This window comes from Anomaloglossus baeobatrachus, chromosome 1 (genome assembly GCF_048569485.1).
Source record: "Anomaloglossus baeobatrachus isolate aAnoBae1 chromosome 1, aAnoBae1.hap1, whole genome shotgun sequence".
NCBI classification, from domain to species: Eukaryota; Metazoa; Chordata; class Amphibia; order Anura; family Aromobatidae; genus Anomaloglossus; species Anomaloglossus baeobatrachus.
The window spans coordinates 725734251-725752399 of record NC_134353.1 but is presented as its reverse complement, the minus strand read 5'-3'; the positions used below and the strand labels follow the sequence as shown (position 1 = coordinate 725752399).

General features: G+C 41.5%; 1 protein-coding gene across 21 annotated transcripts in view; it reads right to left on the bottom strand.

Annotated features, from left to right (window-relative positions):
* Nucleotides 1-3767: 3767 nt before the first annotated feature.
* Nucleotides 3768-18149, bottom strand: part of RIMBP2 (RIMS binding protein 2) — an 877394-nt gene continuing 863012 nt past the window's right edge. For 18 of the 21 annotated variants that reach the window (XM_075322225.1, XM_075322272.1, XM_075322209.1 and 15 more), the window contains one exon: nt 3768-4770. In XM_075322225.1, coding sequence (XP_075178340.1) covers nt 4582-4770 — 189 coding nt within the window. In that variant the 3' untranslated portion in view covers nt 3768-4581. Of the gene's footprint in view, nt 4771-4912; nt 4969-18149 lie in introns of all 21 variants that reach the window. The other 3 variants (XR_012725119.1, XR_012725121.1, XM_075322285.1) reach the window with 2 other exon arrangements.

Genomic DNA, 18149 nt, shown 5'->3' with positions numbered 1-18149 from the left:
AGAACCTTCTTCATCTGGGCCTGGATCCGACTCACAAAGCTTCTGGGCATCAGTCACTGCAGCTTTGGAGCAGACCTCTGATTCCCAGGGTATAGTATGACTGAACAGCTCTGCAGACTCCACCATCTCTGTTACTCCATACTCAGCAGGGCGGGTGGAGACTTAAGAGCTGGTAGGAAGCAAGTGCGATTGGGGTGACACCTCAGAGGACTGGAGTATTTGGGATGTTGATGAAGTTGAAGTGGAGGAGAGGCCACTTGGTGGAGCACTTGAGATCCATTCAAGCACCTGCTCTTTTTGTGCCTCATCTACATTTGGTAGCGATGGTCGTGTCCGTAAGAAAGGGATCATATCAGATTGTTCACGGAAAGAAGTAGACATCTTATTTTGGCTGGAAGATGGTCTTTCTTCAGCAGATGTTACTGTTGCTTTACCACCTACCCCATGGACACAAACTTTTTTTCCCTTTCCTACACGCCTGTTCCCCTTTCCACCTGCATCTGGCCTTTTGCCACTCATTTTGTATGTGACCAAATTATCAATTGGCTACTACAGATGTAGAGGTGGGGTAGCTTTCTTGACAGCAGTGCTACGCCACTGACTATCACACACTGATACTATGCCCAAGGGATTGCCTGGACTAGCTGCAGTTAAAAATTGGCTACTACAGATGGAGAGTTGGAGTAGCTTTCTTGAAAGCAGTTCCACGCCACTGACTATCACACACTGATACTATTCCCAAAGGAATTGCCTGAGCTGATTGGGACAGATGCTGTGAAAAACACTTGCACAGGGCTGGCACAGACCTGCCTAGCAAAAATTGCTATAAACTGCTCTAATCTAGCCCTGAAAAGGGCTGAAATTACAACTAGTCCCTACTCCCTAAACCGATGTCTCGAATGCACTTTATAGCGCCCACAGTAGCAGCGGGAGCGGTGACTGACACACAACCGCAGCACTGAGATAATGGCGGCAATGGGGAAAATGTCCGGGTCTTATAGGGCAAGGACATGTGACATACACAGTCAATGACACATGCCCTTGCTTGCCTGCCAAAAATGCACTTTGCTGTATGTGTGTCTGTGATTGGCTGACAGCCTGGCCTGCCCCACTGGACGCACGGTTAGGAAAAAAAAAATGGCAATCGCCATTCCTTCAGCACTCAGCAGCACTGATCTAAACCCCGTCCCCCCCGCACACTATACACTGAATTTGGATAATATTATTATTAACATTGAATGACAGTATTACTGTGAAAAGCCAGCCAGTAACTAGCTACGCTTTTGGTGATCGAACCGTTATCGAACAGTAACTCGAAATGTCGAACGTGAAGCTAATCATTCGAGTTCATCGAACGACTTGAACATCGCCAAAAACAGGTCGAACTTGAGATTGGCGAACAGTTTGATTTGAATCTCTAATAATAATCAATAATAATCAGGGCATCTAAATTGCTATGCAAAATACTGATTCTTTGTGTTTTTGGAGCCAGAGGGTTTTGTGGATCAGGGTTTAAATGAATTAAGATGTCTCTATGGAAGGGAGGCTCACCATCATTCTGAAAGATTACTGCCACTTAACTCACAGTTGGTTTATTGTATTGTCTGGGATCTTGAGTCCTATCTTGTTTAATAGCCATTGTAATGTTTGGCATGAGAGTTCCATTTTGTACAGCTTTGATCGTCTCTTGTTCTTCAACATCACGTAGCATTCTATAGGCAGCAGTGAAAGGATTTTTTGTTTGCGTTAGCTCAGCAATAATGGTCATTAAAGTAGGATGACATTTTTAATTTTCTTTACATTGCAGTCGTTCATTAGCGTGGGTGGTATCTAGTATGTAAAGTTGTGTAAATTTAGGTGGTTTTTCGTCAGCTGGATGTAGTGTGCCTGTTCCATGATAGATCTGTCCATGAATTCGAAAACCGTATCGGCCATATCCAGGAGATGGTGAAACACTTGCTCCCATGGAAGCAAAAGTGAAAGAATATTGTCCATGAAATTTTTGCTGTATTCATGTATTTTTGTCATCAACAGTATCTACACATGGGGATACTGTATTATGGGTAGATAGTAGTAGTAGTAGTAGTAGTAGTAGTAGTAGTAGTAGTAGTAGTAGTAGTAGTAGTAGTAGCAGCAGCAGCAGCAGCAGCAGTAGTAGTAGTAGTAGTTTTTTCCCCAAAATGGTTAGTCATTTGTTTTGTAGTTGCAGTAGTGTAAGCGTTTGTGTTTCAGCTAGTGGCTGCAGAGAGTATGGTTCAGTATTGTGTAACAGTGGCATTTATGTGGCTAGTGCAGATAGTTGACGAGAGGTAATACACCTTGCAGTGGTAGAATCTGTGGTGTGGTGTTTAGATTGTGATGCGCCACCTTCTGATCGTGATAGAAATGTGGAGACGAAACGTCTATTGTGGCATTATTTTTTTTGCGAATAGCCAATCATTAGATTTAGAGCGAAGTGACTCCTGAGCGAGACGTCTACGTTTATATGCATTGTTTTTCTTCAGACGATGGCGTTTTTGTTCAGTTGTCTCATTAGCTCGGCGCTGTTGTTGACGTATTGTCTTCATGTTGGTTTTTGTATTTTTTCGGAGGAGTCATGTTGGCACTGCTCAAGGAGGCCGGGAGCAGTGGTATGCACTGAAATGTACAGGCAGGTATGTGGGCTGTTAGGAGAAGTGAGGAAGGTTTCTTGTGTGTAAAACCTGCACTTCAGTAAGTGGCACTGCTGTTAGATTGCTGAGTAACCTTAGGCAACCTTAGTGATGTTTGCGGGCTGACTCAGTAACTCTCGCGGTACTCGCGATCTCCTGCAAGACTTCATAAGTGAGAGCGGTACCAGCAGTGAGGGTATCTGAGGTCAGACTCTAGGGCTTCCTCGATCACTTTCTCCCGGCTGTGTGACAGCGGGCGGGGAGGCCCCTGGAGTGACCTTAGTTAACCTTCGTCATGGCAGCAGGCTGACTCGGGAACTCTCACTGATTTTCCTCTCTTCAGGAGGTTGTAGCAGATCATGGCCTGCCCTGGATTATCCACGGATTTTTTTTAGGGCTAATTAAATGTGTAAAAGGCTGGGTGTATTTTTATTGTAAATAAACATAATTTGTATGTATTTTTTTTCTTTCTCTCTCGTCAGTGCCGCCATGTCTCGTCATGTCTCGTCAACATTGCTCAAGGCATGGCGATGTCAGGCAAGAGCAGACATACCCAGCCACGCCTCCTTACTGCTCCATGACATTGCAAACACCAACATCTCATTATACCTGGATGTGGCATGGGTAGCACAATGTTAGACTGGGAACAGAACTGTGCTTACTCAGCCCACAATTTTGGTTCCGCCTGCACTGTTGTCCCTGTTTACCATGGCTATGATGTGGGCGCGAATTGCGGCTGCGCAACTGACAGTACTGCAGTGCATTGTGGAATACGGTTACATCTGCAACTGGCAATTATGTATGTAGATACTACACTAAATTAGTAGAGAATCCAACAGACTGAAGAACTGCCTATGAAATTATAGGAATAGAGAGGTACAGGTGCCAGAGGTTGCATAAAGCCATAATATGGTGAGTCCATAACGCCCAAGGTTTATCATTAAGCATACTCTACACAAATTATAAATCTCCATTTGATTAATGCCTAAGACTGCATTACACAGAGTCAGTCCTGTATATACTGCTGGGAATTAGGGTGGTTACCCAACAGCAGCAAAAGGATGTCAAGATAGAATTGGCGCTTCCAGCTGCTTAATAGATAAGTAATCACACACCTTGTACAAAATATCAAATTTATTTATATAAAATAATTTACACATCAAATGTACACATGCACACACCCACACAACACTTTAACCACTTTTCCGCCAATAAGTCTTGAATTTCATTCTAGCACATTATTTTACAGTTTATGTACACTTTGAAGACACAATGAGGGGAGTGTTTAATTGTAAACCTTCATTTTACAAAAAAAAGGCAGTCTGAAAATCATGTATAAATAGTACAAAGAACCTACAAATGGACTGTACTTACAAAATAGTAACATGGATTTTTGCAATAATGGTACATTTGAGGATGCCAATCTGAAATTAAGTGTAGTATTATATCTGGCTGATTGGACTGACCTTGAGAGATTTACTTGGCTGTAAATGACACTAGTCGCAGGTTGTGTATAACAACAGAAGAGGGGGCTGACATACATTTACTGGAATATTTAGCATTCTGAATTTCCTGTTTGATTTTATTCTCTTAATGATTTTTGTAATCACAATGATACAAATAGAATACAACAAGATGCACACAAAAACTACAAAGAATATATTCTGTACACCTATTGAACATTACAAATCATTGTGCATCAAGTAAGGCAAAAACATCAAGGCTGCAAATAACTAAGGAGCTTGAATATTGGGCCAGATTGGTAACCTTGTGGGTTCTTTATCACATATTCAGCCATCTCTGAAGTGTTTTTGTAATCAGGTAAAATAGTTACTTTTTTTGTTTAAGACCGTATGCCCTTTAAATGTCAAGGCCTTAATATACCTTACATGATAAATTTTGATGATGTTGAATGTTTGTCAGAGGTAACTTATTTTACAGCCCCGAGCTTTTTTAATAACTTCTTTCCTTTGGATAGCAGACCTTTTTTCTTCTTTGAAGTGCGATCTCTGCTTCGCATTGGGCTACCTGAACCCATGGAGGATGGTGGTGACACAGAATGAAGATGAACTGTTGGTGAAGGTGCTCTTCTGGGTGTACCTGTATTCTCGGATGGAGCCTGTAATATAAATGTCCAAACGTTATTCAGCTATGCAAACAGTGTCATATTATGTTTACGCTCCCTACCTTTGATCTAGAAACTGTTAATGTTGATTCCTAAGATTTTACACAGGTTAAAAACATGTGTTGGGAATGTGTACCTTAAGGTGATGAAGTGCTGAGATGCAGATCCCGTGTAGAACCTGCACTTGCATTCCTTTGACAAAAAGACAGTTTTTAATTCAATAATCCAATAAGTAATTGAAAGGGTTGTCACACAGCTAATTTTACTTGAGCCTTAATTAGAATCAGAATTAGATTCGAGCCCTTGCTTCATAACCAATGCCAATTTTCATATCTAGTCTTCGACTGTTTAAAGGGAATGTGTCATGAGAAACAGACCAAATGTGTAAATTAAGTTTTGTTATACTTTTTTTTTTTTATCAAGAACTTTACGATTTCCTTGTTACTGTAATAAAAAATGTGAAATCTTGCATTTCTTTTTATAGTCTTGCCTAATCATAGTCTGATACTTTGTGTTCTGTAAGGATGTCTTTTCAGTAGTCACACTATTATCACAGGCAGCATTAAAATTAGGTAATACCTAGATATATACAACAGTATCTCACCATTCACAATATGTCATGGTCAAAGCTCAGTCCCTGTACAGCGTTTTCTATTAGAACACTCTAAGAAAAGTCGGTCTCCAGACTTTTTCCTATTTTATGAAGCTGTTGTAAAGAAAATCTCTATATGCTAATAACAGCAGCTAGATGACTGCCTTAATCAGATGATATAAACAAATTAGAAAAAAATACTTGGTTTATATTAGTTGACAAAGAAAATTTAGTGATACATTCCCTTTAATTTTTCATATGTATTAGGCAGCACAATTCTAAGTTGTGATATGAATTTCTGGGTGCGTGTTCAAGGAAAGGTGACCACTACTTCCCCAACAGTTCAGCATGTCACATTGGTTTGTATAACAGCACTCCTGCAGACACACCTTTTGTAATTTAAATGATGTTTTAATCACATTTATACAATTTCACAGTCAGAATGACACCACAGATTGTGTTAAAGAAGCATGTTATGGATACAAGCCCTTCGTCAGTCATGTAGTGGGTAAACAGTATTAAACTATTTTTTGTACTTGGTGCCCCTGTGGTGAACCAATGAAGGCTTCTGTGCATCCTATGCTGTGGTGAATAGATCATGAAAGAAAATTCTAATATTTATCCGTCTACTACAGGGGTTGGCAATTTATTTTCCAGAGGGGCCACATGACAGACTTGTGTGGAGTTCTAAACCAATAAGCTAAAATTAATTCTGCTCAATATTAATATTAAGGTATAATAATTTGACATTAACATTATCACTTCATATTGGGCAGAATTAAGTATGCTGACATCCCTAATATACTGTATGTGCCCTACATATGGTATGAGCCCTAAATAGCCTGCTATATACGGTATGAGCCCCCATATAGCCTTTCTATAAACATGGAAACATCCCATACACAAGAAAAAAAAACAACACACATTCCCCTCGCTCCTGTTTCTCTGGCGCACTGACTCCGTACTGTAGACGTGATGTAATGATGTCATCATGTTTGCTGTCTCACACACACTGGTGGAAAAAGGAGTTGCCGGCTCTGTCCTTCACCAATGTATTCACCACTGTCTACATCCTGAGGAAGTGGATAGCAGTGACATCAGGAAGGGAGTGAGGGCATGGTGGGGCCACTGTTTAAAGCCCTTTTTCTGTCTCCGTTCATGGACAGGACTGGAAAAGCTATAGTTCTTTTCCCAGCTCTTCTCTACTACATGCCAGATTTACGTTTTTTTATTTTTTTTTTGTCCCCAAAACATTGCACCTCTAGCACAAACTGCAGGGTTATTCACTGGCTATTGAATAAATGTGGATACAATATTACTTAAAAGGAATCGGTCAGTATGATCAACCCTCCTAAGCAGTCTATATGAACATGCAGGTCATAGGAAGCTGAATAAAATGATACCTTCATATCAATGATCTGATGACTTGTTTTAGAGGAATCCACATTTTCCTTTTATGTAAATGAGCTGTTCCAGGCTACGGGCCGGACACTGATCTCCCTGAGAATCTCACTTTTCTCCTCTAATCAACAGTGAGATCAGAACTAACAGTACAGCAGAGATAACTCAGTTTAGCAGAATTCAAATCACTCCAAATGTGTTTGCAGTCAGATAAGGTTCAACTCTGCTGTACAGTTTGGTAATAAATCAGGCAGAGCTGCAGCACTAAAGGCCCAGTCACACTAAACAACTTACCAGCGATCCCAACAACGATACAACCTGATAGGGATCGCTGGTAAGTTGCTAGGAGGTCGCTGGTGAGATGTCACACTAAGCGACGCTCCAGCGATCCCATCAGCAACCTGACCTGGCAGGGATCGCTGGAGCGTCGCTACACGGGTTCCTGGTGAGCTGTCAAACAGGCAGATCTCACCAGTGACCAGCCCCCAGCCAGCAGCGACGCGTGGAAGCGATGCTGCGCTTGGTAACTAAGGTAAATATTCGGTAACCAACCCGATATTTACCTTGGTTACCAGCGCACACCGCTTAGCGCTGGCTCCCTGCAGTCCTAGCCAGAGTACACATCGGGTTAATTACCCGATGTGTAGTCTGGCTATGGGAGCAGGGAGTCGGCACTGACAGCGTGAAAGCGGCGGACGCTGGTAATGAAGGTAAATATCGGGTAACCAAGGAAAGGGCTTCTTGGTTACCCGATATTTACATTGGTTACCAGCGTCCGCAGAAGCCGGCTCCCTGCTTCCTGCACATTTAGTTGTTGCTCTGTCGCTGTCACACACAGAGATGTGTGCTTCACAGTGGGAGAGCAACAACTAAAAAATGGTCCAGGACCTTCAGCAACAACCAACGACCTCACAGCAGGGGCCAGGTTGTTGCTGGATGTCACACACAGCAACATCGCTAGCAAGTTGTGTTTCAGCAGCGATGTTGCTAGCGATGTTGCTTAGTGTGACGGTACCTTAAGGGGTACTTCTCACATAGTGAGATCGCTAGCAAGATCGCTGCTGAGTCACAAATTTTGGGACATACCAGTAACCTCATCAGCGATCTCGCTGTGTGTGACACTAAACAGCAACCTGGCCCCTGCTGTGAAATCGCTGATTGTTACACACTGTTCTGGTTCATTTTTTGGTCGTCAAACTCCTGCAGGGCAGGACGCATTGCTGTGTTTGACGCTGTGTGACAGGGTCCCAATGGCTGCCGAGATTGTTATACAGGTCGCTACTGTGACCTCTATCGTTGCTGAGTCGTTGGTAAGGTCTGACTGTGACATCTCACCAGCGACCTCCCAGCGACTTACCAGCGATCCTGACCAGGTCGTATCATGGTCGGAATCGCTGGTACGTCATTTAGTGTGACGGTACCCTAAGAGAGGAGGAGTGCTACTGCAAATGTTTATAATGAGATAAAGTTCAATTCGGCTGCACATTGTTAGAGAGCAAAGTGTAAGGGTACCGTCACACTTTAGCGACGCTCCAGCGATCCCACCAGCGATCTGATCTGGTCAGGATCGCTGGTGCGCCGCTACATGGTCGCTGGTGAGCTGTCAATCAGGCAGATCTCACCAGTGACCAGCCAGCAGCGATGTGTGGAAGCGATGCTGCGCTTGGTAACTAAGGTAAATATCGGGTAACCAAGCGCTTAGTTACCCGATATTAATCTTGGTTACCAGCGCACACTGCTTAGCGCTGGCTCCCCGCACTCCTAGCTAGAGTACACATCGGGTTAATAAGCAAACCGTTTTGCTTATTTAACCGATGTGTACTCCGGCTACTTGTGCAGGGAGCCGGCACTGACAGCTTTAGAGCTGCGTACGCTGGTAACCAAGGTAAATATCGGGTAACCAAGCAAAGGAGTTTGCTTGGTTACCCAATATTTACCTTGGTTACAGCTTACCGCAGGCTGCCAGACGCCGGCTCCCTGCACATTCAGATCGTTGCTCTTTCGCTGTCAAACAGAGCGATGTGTGCTTCACAGCGGGAGAGCAACGTCCAAAAAAATGAACCAGCACTGTGTGTAATGAGCAGCGATCTCACAGCAGGGGCCAGATCGCTGCTCAGTGTCACACACAGCGAGATCGCTAATGAGGTCACTGGTGCGTCACAAAAACCGTGACTCAGCAGCGATCTCGCTAGCGATATCGCTATGTGAGAAGTACCCCTAAGTCATTGGTTTACACATGTAAATGCCCCCTTTCAATTAAAATAAGCTCTTGAGAGTCAGATTCTCAACTTATTTACATATAAGAAAAACATGGCTTTCTGGAATAAGATATTGCATCACAGATAACAAGGAATCCTTTTCTTCGACTTTCTATGGCCTGCATGCCCATATTTATGGCTTAGAGGGGTTTATCCTACTGAAAGTCCCTTTAAGGCATTACTTAAGGACTAATCATTATTTACATTTTTATTTAATAAATCATTAGTACACATGAAAATACCCAACTATGTAATATGTAATGCTCAGCATAAATGAGTACACCCCCTTTGAACATTAAGATTTTAATCAAAATCTCATTGAACACAATTTCCAAAGTTTTGAGAAGACTTGCGTTTCATAGAACATTTTTTTAACCTATAACATGAAAGTAAGGTTAATATACTGTAACTTTCTTTAGAAAATCTTCAGTTTTAATCAAATTAGTTGATGCTAAAATAAACACACCAAAAACTACTACATAGTATTTTGTATGATCTCCATTATTTTTAAGGATAGCATTAAGTTTAGTAGGCATGGAGTGAACAAGTTGATGACAACTTGCAACATCTTTTTCAAGAATGACCTTATTTTAGAGGCTGGATGGAGAGTGGTACTTGACTTATCTCTTTAGAATTCCCCATAGATGCTTTGTTGGGTTCAGATCAGGTGACATAATTGGCCACTAATCATTTTCACTGTGTTCTTCAGAAATGCAACTCTGGTGTTTTGTATCGTTATTATGTTGGAAATGTGCGCGTTTACCACGGGCACGGAATCATGGGACCATCTTCTCTTTGAATATAGTGCAGTACATCTGTTATTCATTAAATCATGAATCAAATGTAGCTCCCTTACTACAGCAGCATTCATGCAGCCTCACATAAGAACACTGTCACCACCATATTTCACCATGCAGTTTTCTTTGTACTCAACTTTGCGACACTATACAGTTTTGAAGCCATCAGTTCCAAAAACATTTATCTTGGTCTCATCACTCTAGAGTATAGAGTCCCAGTAGTCTTCATATTTTCAGCTTAAGCCATGGCAAATCTAGGCTTTTTTTGTGCATGGGTTTTCAGAGAGGCTTTCATCATGAAGGTAAACCATGCATGCCATTCCTATGCAGTGTATGCTGTATTGTGTCATGAAAAAAAACCTCCTTGTTTGCATTTCAACTTCTTTAACTACAGTGGCATGCAAACGTTTGGCACCCCTGGTCAATATTACAGTTATTGTGAATAGTCAAGCAAGTTGTAGATGAACTGATCGCTAAACACCATAAAGTCAAAGATGACACATTTCCTTTGCATTTAAGACCAAAATAATATATTTTCATCTTTTACATTTTAAAATTAACAAAAAGGACAATGAACCGATGAAAAAGTGTGGGCACTCTGCATGGTTAGTACCTAATAGCACCCACTTTGGCAAGTATCACAGCTTGTAAATGCTTTTTGTAGCCAGCCAAGGGTCTTTCAATTTTTGTTTAAGGGATTTTCATGAACTCTTCCTTCGGAAAGTTTGCCAGTTCTGTGAGATTACTGGGTTATCTCGCATGCACTGCTCTTTTGAGCCACAGCTTTTCAATGGTGTTCAGATCAGGGGACTGTGAAGGCCATTGTAGAAACTTCAGCTTGTATCTTAAGGTAGTCTATTGTGGATTTTGACAGGTTAAGGATTGTTATCCATTTGTAGAAGACCTCTTTTCAACTTAAGCTTTTTTACAGATAGTGCTATGTCTGCGTCAAGAATTTATGAAATTTCATTGAATCCATTCTTACTTCTAACCTTGAAATTTCCCCAGATACATTGGTTGCAATACATGATTGATCCACCCCCATGCTTAATAGTTTGCAAGATGTTTAGATGTTCTTTTGTATACTTCTGACGCTGAATTTTATGGTGATGATACAGGAGATGTTCTATTTTGATGACTCTTCCATGAAGGCCATATTTGTGCAGGTGTCTCTCAACAATATAACAATGTACCACAACTCCAGAGTCTGCTAAATCTTCCTGAATGTCTTTTGCAGTCAAGCAGGGGTTCTGATTTGGCTCTGTAGTAATCCTACGAGCAGCTTTCACAGAAATTCTCCTTGGTCTTCCAAACATTATCTTGATCTCCACTGTTCCTGCTAACTGCCAGTTCTTAATTACATTTCGAACTAAGGAAAGGGAAAATTGAAAGCTATCCTTTTATAGCATTTTCCTGCTTTGGGTGCCTCCAACATTTACATTTTCAGGGTGCTAGCAGCTGCTTAGATGATCCCATGGCTGATGATTTTTGGCACAGGGCTAGAGGAGGCAGGGTTTTTATAAAGCTGTAATATTTGTATCACCTGGCCTTTCCTAATGATGATTGTGAACAAGCCGTTACATTAACAAGCTAATTAAGGTCTGAAACTTTGGTCAAAGTTATCTTAGCACACTTATCCCAAACTTTTGATCAACTGATTTTCCTTTTTCTAATTTTTAAAATGTAAGAGATGAAAAAAAAAAAAAAAATTTCTTTGCCTTTAATACAAGGGAAATGTGTCATCTTTAACATTATGCCTTATACCGATCATTTCATCATCAACTTGCTTAACTGTTCAAAATAACAGTAATTTTGACCAGTGGTGCCGCAACGTTTGCATGCCACTGTAACTGCAGTGAACTTGCATGATAATATTCTTCAATGCTCCTGTTTAGATGCTAATTTCCATTTGTTAGCCTGGACATCTCTGTTAAATTTTGTTACAGTATTCTGATTGATAAGTGTAGCTTTGTTGATCTTGCAGCCTTCACCTGTAATGTATAAAAAAAATATTTTCTTTCTCAGGCTTCGTAGAATTTCTCTTCCTTGTAGTGCCATTGTCAAAATTTAAGTACCAAATAAATGGTAAGAGGTTTTCTTTGTTAAGCAATGTTCTTTTATAGTCAACTACGTGCTGCACACAATTTTAATGAATAAGTAGATTTACTTGTGGCTGAATTCCTGTTATTAAGAAACTTAAATCTAAACTTTAGCTTTGCCCCTAAGATTTTCTTTGTGGTGTACTTATTTGTGTAATATGGTCTTGAATTAATTTGTTAGTAAAATTACTTTTTTGGGTGTGCACAATAACAAATCTTTTTTGTAATCAATGGCCCATATTTTAGTATTTTTTACACATAGAAAATCACAATTCTGAAAGGAAACAAAAGGTTTTCTGTCAAATGTGTTGGGGTGCACTTATTTATGCTGAGTACTGTATTGCATTAGAGAAAGATGTTCCTTTCTCCTCCTGGACTGATCATTCCTTTTCAACATTCTCAATTCAAGGGTTAAATCTATATCTAGTGAAGCTAGAATGTTACATTATTGAAATAGGAAAGTACATTTGCTACTGATAACATTCTGTGTCGAGGGGAGAGAGAACCTAGGACCAGAGCTCCTTCCTTCTACATTTTATAGATATCAGCTGTCATTTTCTGTCTCAGTAATGTAATAGTCTGTCTTCACTAAAAACAGATTACACCTGGAAATGGAGAATTTTAAAAATGATCATTCCTGGAGGAGAAAGAAGCAGATTTCTCTGATAAGATATACAGTTAGGTCCAGAAAGGTTTAGGCAGTGAGTTTTCGCATTTTAGCTGTTTAACAAAAGATATATAAGATACTTATATAATCAATATGGGCTTAAGTTACAAACTCTTTAATTTGATTGTATTCACATCCTAATTGAAGTAAGGGTTTATGAATTACAACTTTTTAATATGTAGCTGCCTCTTTTTCAAGTAATTGTACCAAAAGTAATTGGAGAATTATTTCTAAAGCTCTTTAATGGGCTTCATGGGCCATTTCCTCGTTAAACCACCATCAATTAAGCAGGTAAAAGATCTAGCGCTGATTCCAGGTGTGGCATTTGGAAGATGTTGCTGTTAAGCCACAAAATGTGGTCAAAGGAGCTCTCCATGAAAGAGAAACAGACCATCATTAGGCTGAAAACAAAGAAATCCACCAGAGAGATAGCAGAAATGCTAGGAGTGTCCAAATCAACGGTTTGGTATAGTCTGCAAAAAAAAACCAAAAACGCACAATGGTGAACTTGGGAAATCAAAAAGGCCTGGACATCCACATAACACAACAGGGGTGGATGATCCCAGAATCCTTTCATGGTGAAGGAAAAACCCCTTCACAACATCCACCCAAGTGAAGAACACTCTCCAGGAGGTAGGTGTTTCAGTATCTAAGTGTACCATAAAGAGATTTCATAAAGACTTACCAGTGGAGCAGCCAAACGTTACCTGCCAGAAATGTAAGCTTGTGTCCCTGTTGAAGGAGAAGCTACAAAGTCTAGAAGAGAGAATAGCTACATTGAAAACTATAAAGGAAGGTGAGGAGTTCTTAGACAGAGCAGAAACAAGACATTTGTAGTGCACCTGAAGAACCAAAGGAATGGAAGCATGTGACCCAGAGAAGCAGGAGGATAGGGAGACAGTCATTACCCATACCTCTCAGGAACCAGTAACAGGCACTCACGGATGAGAACGATGATCCAACACATCAAGAGAAGAGTTTGCTCATGAAGAACATCCTTGAAAGCACTCAGAGTCCTCTTGGATGGAGAAAGAAAAACTTTGTTGAGGAGAAGAAGAAACAGAGAGTGATGGTCATGGGGGATTCACTGTTGAAAGGAACAGGGGCCACCATCTGTAGACTAGATATAACCTCAAGAGAAATGTGCTGTCTTCCAGGTGCAAAAATCAAAGATGTATCTGACAGGATATCGGGACTCTTCAGACCAACAGATGACTACCCATTCTTGCTAATACAAGTGGGGACAAATGACACTGCAAGAAAGGAGCTGGAAACCATCTGCAGTGATTTTGAAGACTTAGGCAAGAAAGTGAAAGAACTGGGAGCGCAGGTGGTCTTCTCATCCATCCTCCCAGTGGATGGTCATGGAACAAGGAGGTGGAACAAGATTCTACAGGTGAACAACTGGCTACGTCAATGGTGCCGTCAACAAAGATTCAGATTTCTGGATCACGGAGTGAATTACCTGTATGATGGACTACTTGCTAAAGATGGGCTGCACCTTACCAAGACTGGAAAATACATTCGGAAATAGCCTTGCTACGCTCATCAAGAAAGCTTTAAACTAGAAAAGCATGGGAAGGGAAGAAAAAGTCCAGGGAAAGCCATACAAGTGACAAATACTATTGAAAACTCTGTTGTTAGAAATGGAAAGGAAGAACTAAGACAAAAAAAATCAGAAAGAAAATATGGGGGAATGTAAAAACAATCACAAATTAAAATGTTTTTATACAAATGCACAGAGCATGTGCAACAAGCAAGGAGAATTGGAGTTACTAACTCAGGAAAAGAAATATGATGTCATTGGCATCACTGAAACTTGGAATGATACACATGACTGGAATACAAGGCTAGAAGGATACAACTTATTTGCAAGAAACAAACATAATAAACGAGGAGGAGGTGGTGCATGGTATGTTATAAAATCATATATCTCCACAGAGATTGAAGCTTCAGAGACTGGGAGTTCTGTGGAAGTTGTTTGGGTAAGAATACAAGGAGAAAAAAAGGGAAAGAAAACCATTGTAGGCGTGTACCACAGGCCGCCTCAACAAGCGGAGGATAAGGATAAACTCTTTATACATCAGATGACCAACTTCTCAAAAACATATTGTGATCATGGGAGATTTCAACTATCCAGACATTTGTTGGGAATCTCTCTCAGGCAAAAGTAACAGTTCCAACAAATTCTTATCCTCTCTTGCTGACAACTTTATCTTCCAAAAGGTAGAGGAGAAAACAAGGAGATCTTCTACCTTGGATCTAATCCTTACAAACAGGGAGGAAATGGTTGAGGAGGTATGGGTGGCTGGGACCCTGGGAAGCAGTGACCATGCTATCATAGAGTTTTGGATAACTAGAGGAGGAAGACCGGTGAAAACTCAGACTTCAAGGCTGGGTTTCAGAAAGGCAGATTTTAAGGGACTCAGAAAGAGGATAGCAGGCTTCAATGGCCTTATGTCCTTAAGGACAGAAATCTCCAGGAAAGATGGGACATCTTGAAAAATGAAATTCTCAAAGCGCAATTGATAACAATCCCTAAGGCCTCTCTCACATGTCCGTGAAAAACCACGCACGTTTTTCACGGACGTGTCAGAGGTGCGTTTTGCCCTCCGTGAGCCGTGTTTATGGCACACGTGTGTTCTCCATGTGTTATCCATGATAACACACGGAGAACGGAACTTTCTGCTCACCTATCCCTGGCGTCGCTGTCCGTGGTGCTGAACTTCGGTCTCCGGTCCTGCCGACTCCCCGCTGCTGCTGCTTCCGGCCGCAGCGAAGTGAATATTCAATTAGCATAATGAGCGGCAGTCGGAAGCAAGTGACAGCAGCGGCAGAGACAGGAGGGCAGGAGAAGGTGAGTAAAGGTTTTTTTTCTCACAGACACATGTCTTTTCTCTCCGGTGCGTGTCACACGGAACACATCCGTGTGGTCCGTTGGCATTACGTGTGACACGTTTGCGTTCCGTGTGACACCCGTGATGCTGGAGAGAAAACTGACATGTCGGCGTGAGAAACACACGGACACACGTAAGTACAGAACGGACACACATTCCGTGTCCAAAACCATAGGAATACCTAGGTCTACGTGTGTACGTGTCTCCGGTACGTGAGAAAACTGCCAAACACGTACCGGAGGCACGTACATGTGAAAGAGGTCTAAAAGAGGGAAGAATAAGAAACATTTAAGGAAATCGGGATGATGAGCACAGAACTTAAACACATTCTAAAAATGAAGAAAGAAATGTTTATAAAATGGAAAGAGGGAGGCATATCTAAAAGAAGAATATAACACTGTCTGCAAAACCTGCAGGGCACACATCATATTCGCCAAAGCTAATAATGAAATAAGGCTTGCAAGAGATGTCAAAAGCAATAAAAAAAGGATTTTGGAATTATGTCAAAAATAACAAAAAAGTCAAAGATGTTATAGGAATTTTACAGGATGAAAATGGTGACGTTGTAAAAAATGATGTTGAGAAGGCTGAACTTTTAAATTCTTATTTTGCATCTGTTGTCTCTGAAAAAGTAATGTAAAATTAACTGATCTTCACCGTTCTATTGTATGATTGGAAGAATCCAGACCATCATTAAACAAAGAGATTGTGAAGGAATACTTAGCTAACATTAATGAATTCAAGTCCCCAGGTCCAGATGAATTACACCCCAGAGTACTGAAGGAGATATCAGAGGAAATATTAGAACCACTCTTCATAATTTTTGAAAATTCTTGGAGAACAGGAGAAGTTCCAGAAGACTGGAGAAGAGCAAATGTCCCTATCTTCAAAAATGGGAAGAAGGTGGACCCAGGGAACTATAGGCCTGTGAGCCTGACTTTCATACCAGGAAAGATCTTTGAACAAATTATCAAACAACATTTATGCAAATACCTGGATGATAATGAAGTGATTAACCAGAGCCAGCATGGGTTTGTAACTAATAAGTCATGGCAGACTAACTTAATTTCCTTCTATGACAAAATCATTGACTGGGTTGATCAGGGAAATGTAGTAGATATAGTATATCTTGACTTCAGCAAAGTATTTGACAAAGTATCTCATACAATTCTTATTGAAAAAATGACCAAGTGTGGAATGGACAAGGCAACTGTTCGATGGATTCGTAACTGGCTTAGTGATCGGAGTCAAAGAGTGGTCATAAATGGCTGCACATCCAGTTGGAAGACTGTCTCAAGTGGGGTACCACAGGGCTCTGTCCTGAGCCCCGTGTTGTTCAACATCTTTATCAATGATTTAGATGAAGGAATTAAGGGTAAACTGATTAAATTTGCTGACACAAAGCTAGGAGGAATAGCTAATACTAGAGAAGAGAGAGAGGATTCAACAAGATCTAAACAAGCTGGAACAGTGGGCAGAAACTAATAGAATTGTTTTTAACATGGAGAAATGCAAAGTCATACATCGTGGCAAGAATAATGAAAAGAGCAACAGCATGTGTGAAAAAGACTAAGGGGCACTTTGCACACTGCGACATCGCAGGCCGATGCTGCGATGCCGAGTGCGATAGTGCCCGCCCCCGTCGCAGCAGCGATATGTGGTGATAGCTGGCGTAGCGAAAGTTATCGCTACGCCAGCTTCACACACACACTCACCTGCCGTGCGACGTCCCTGTGGCCGGCGACCCGCCTCCTTGTTAAGGGGGCGGGTCGTGCGGCGTCACTGCGACGTCACACGGCAGGCGGCCAATCAGAGCGGAGGGGCGGAGATGAGCAGGATGTAAACATCCTGCCCACCTCCTTCCTTCCGCATATCCTACGGAAGCCGCAGTGAGGCCGGTAGGAGACGTTCCTCGCTCCTGCGACTTCACACACAGCGATGTGTGCTGCCGCAGGAGCGAGGAACAACATCGGACCGTCGCGTCAGCGTAATCATGGAGTACGCCGACGCTGCACCGATGATACGATTACGACGCTTTTGCGCTCGTTAATCGTATCATCCAGCCTTTACACACTGCGATGTCGCATGCGATGCCGGAAGTGCGTCATTTTCAATTTGACCCCACCGACATCGCACCTGCGATGTCGCAGTGTGCAAAGTGCCCCTTAGGTATACTAATAGATCATAGACTGAACATGAGTCAACAGTGTGATGCAGCAGCAAAAAAGGCAAACCCCATTCTAGGATGTATTAACAGAAGCATACAGTCTAGATCACGTGAAGTCATTATTCCCCTTTACTCTTTGATCAGACCTCACCTGGAATATTGTGTCCAGTTATGGGCACCACATTTTAAAAAAGACATCAACAAACTGGAGCAAGTTCAGAGAAGAGTGACCAGAATGGTGACTGGTCTGCAAACCATGTCCTATGAGGAACAGTTACAGGATTCAGGATTGTTTAGCTTGCAAAAGAGAAGACTGAGAGGAGACCTAATAGATGTCTACAAATATCTTAAAGGCTGTCACACTGTAGAGGGATCAGGTTTATTCTCATTTTCAAAAAGAAAAACTAGAAGCAATAGGATGAAACCGATGGGGAGGAGACACAGATTAGATATTAGAAAAAACTTTTTGACAGTGAGGGTGATCAACGAGTGGAA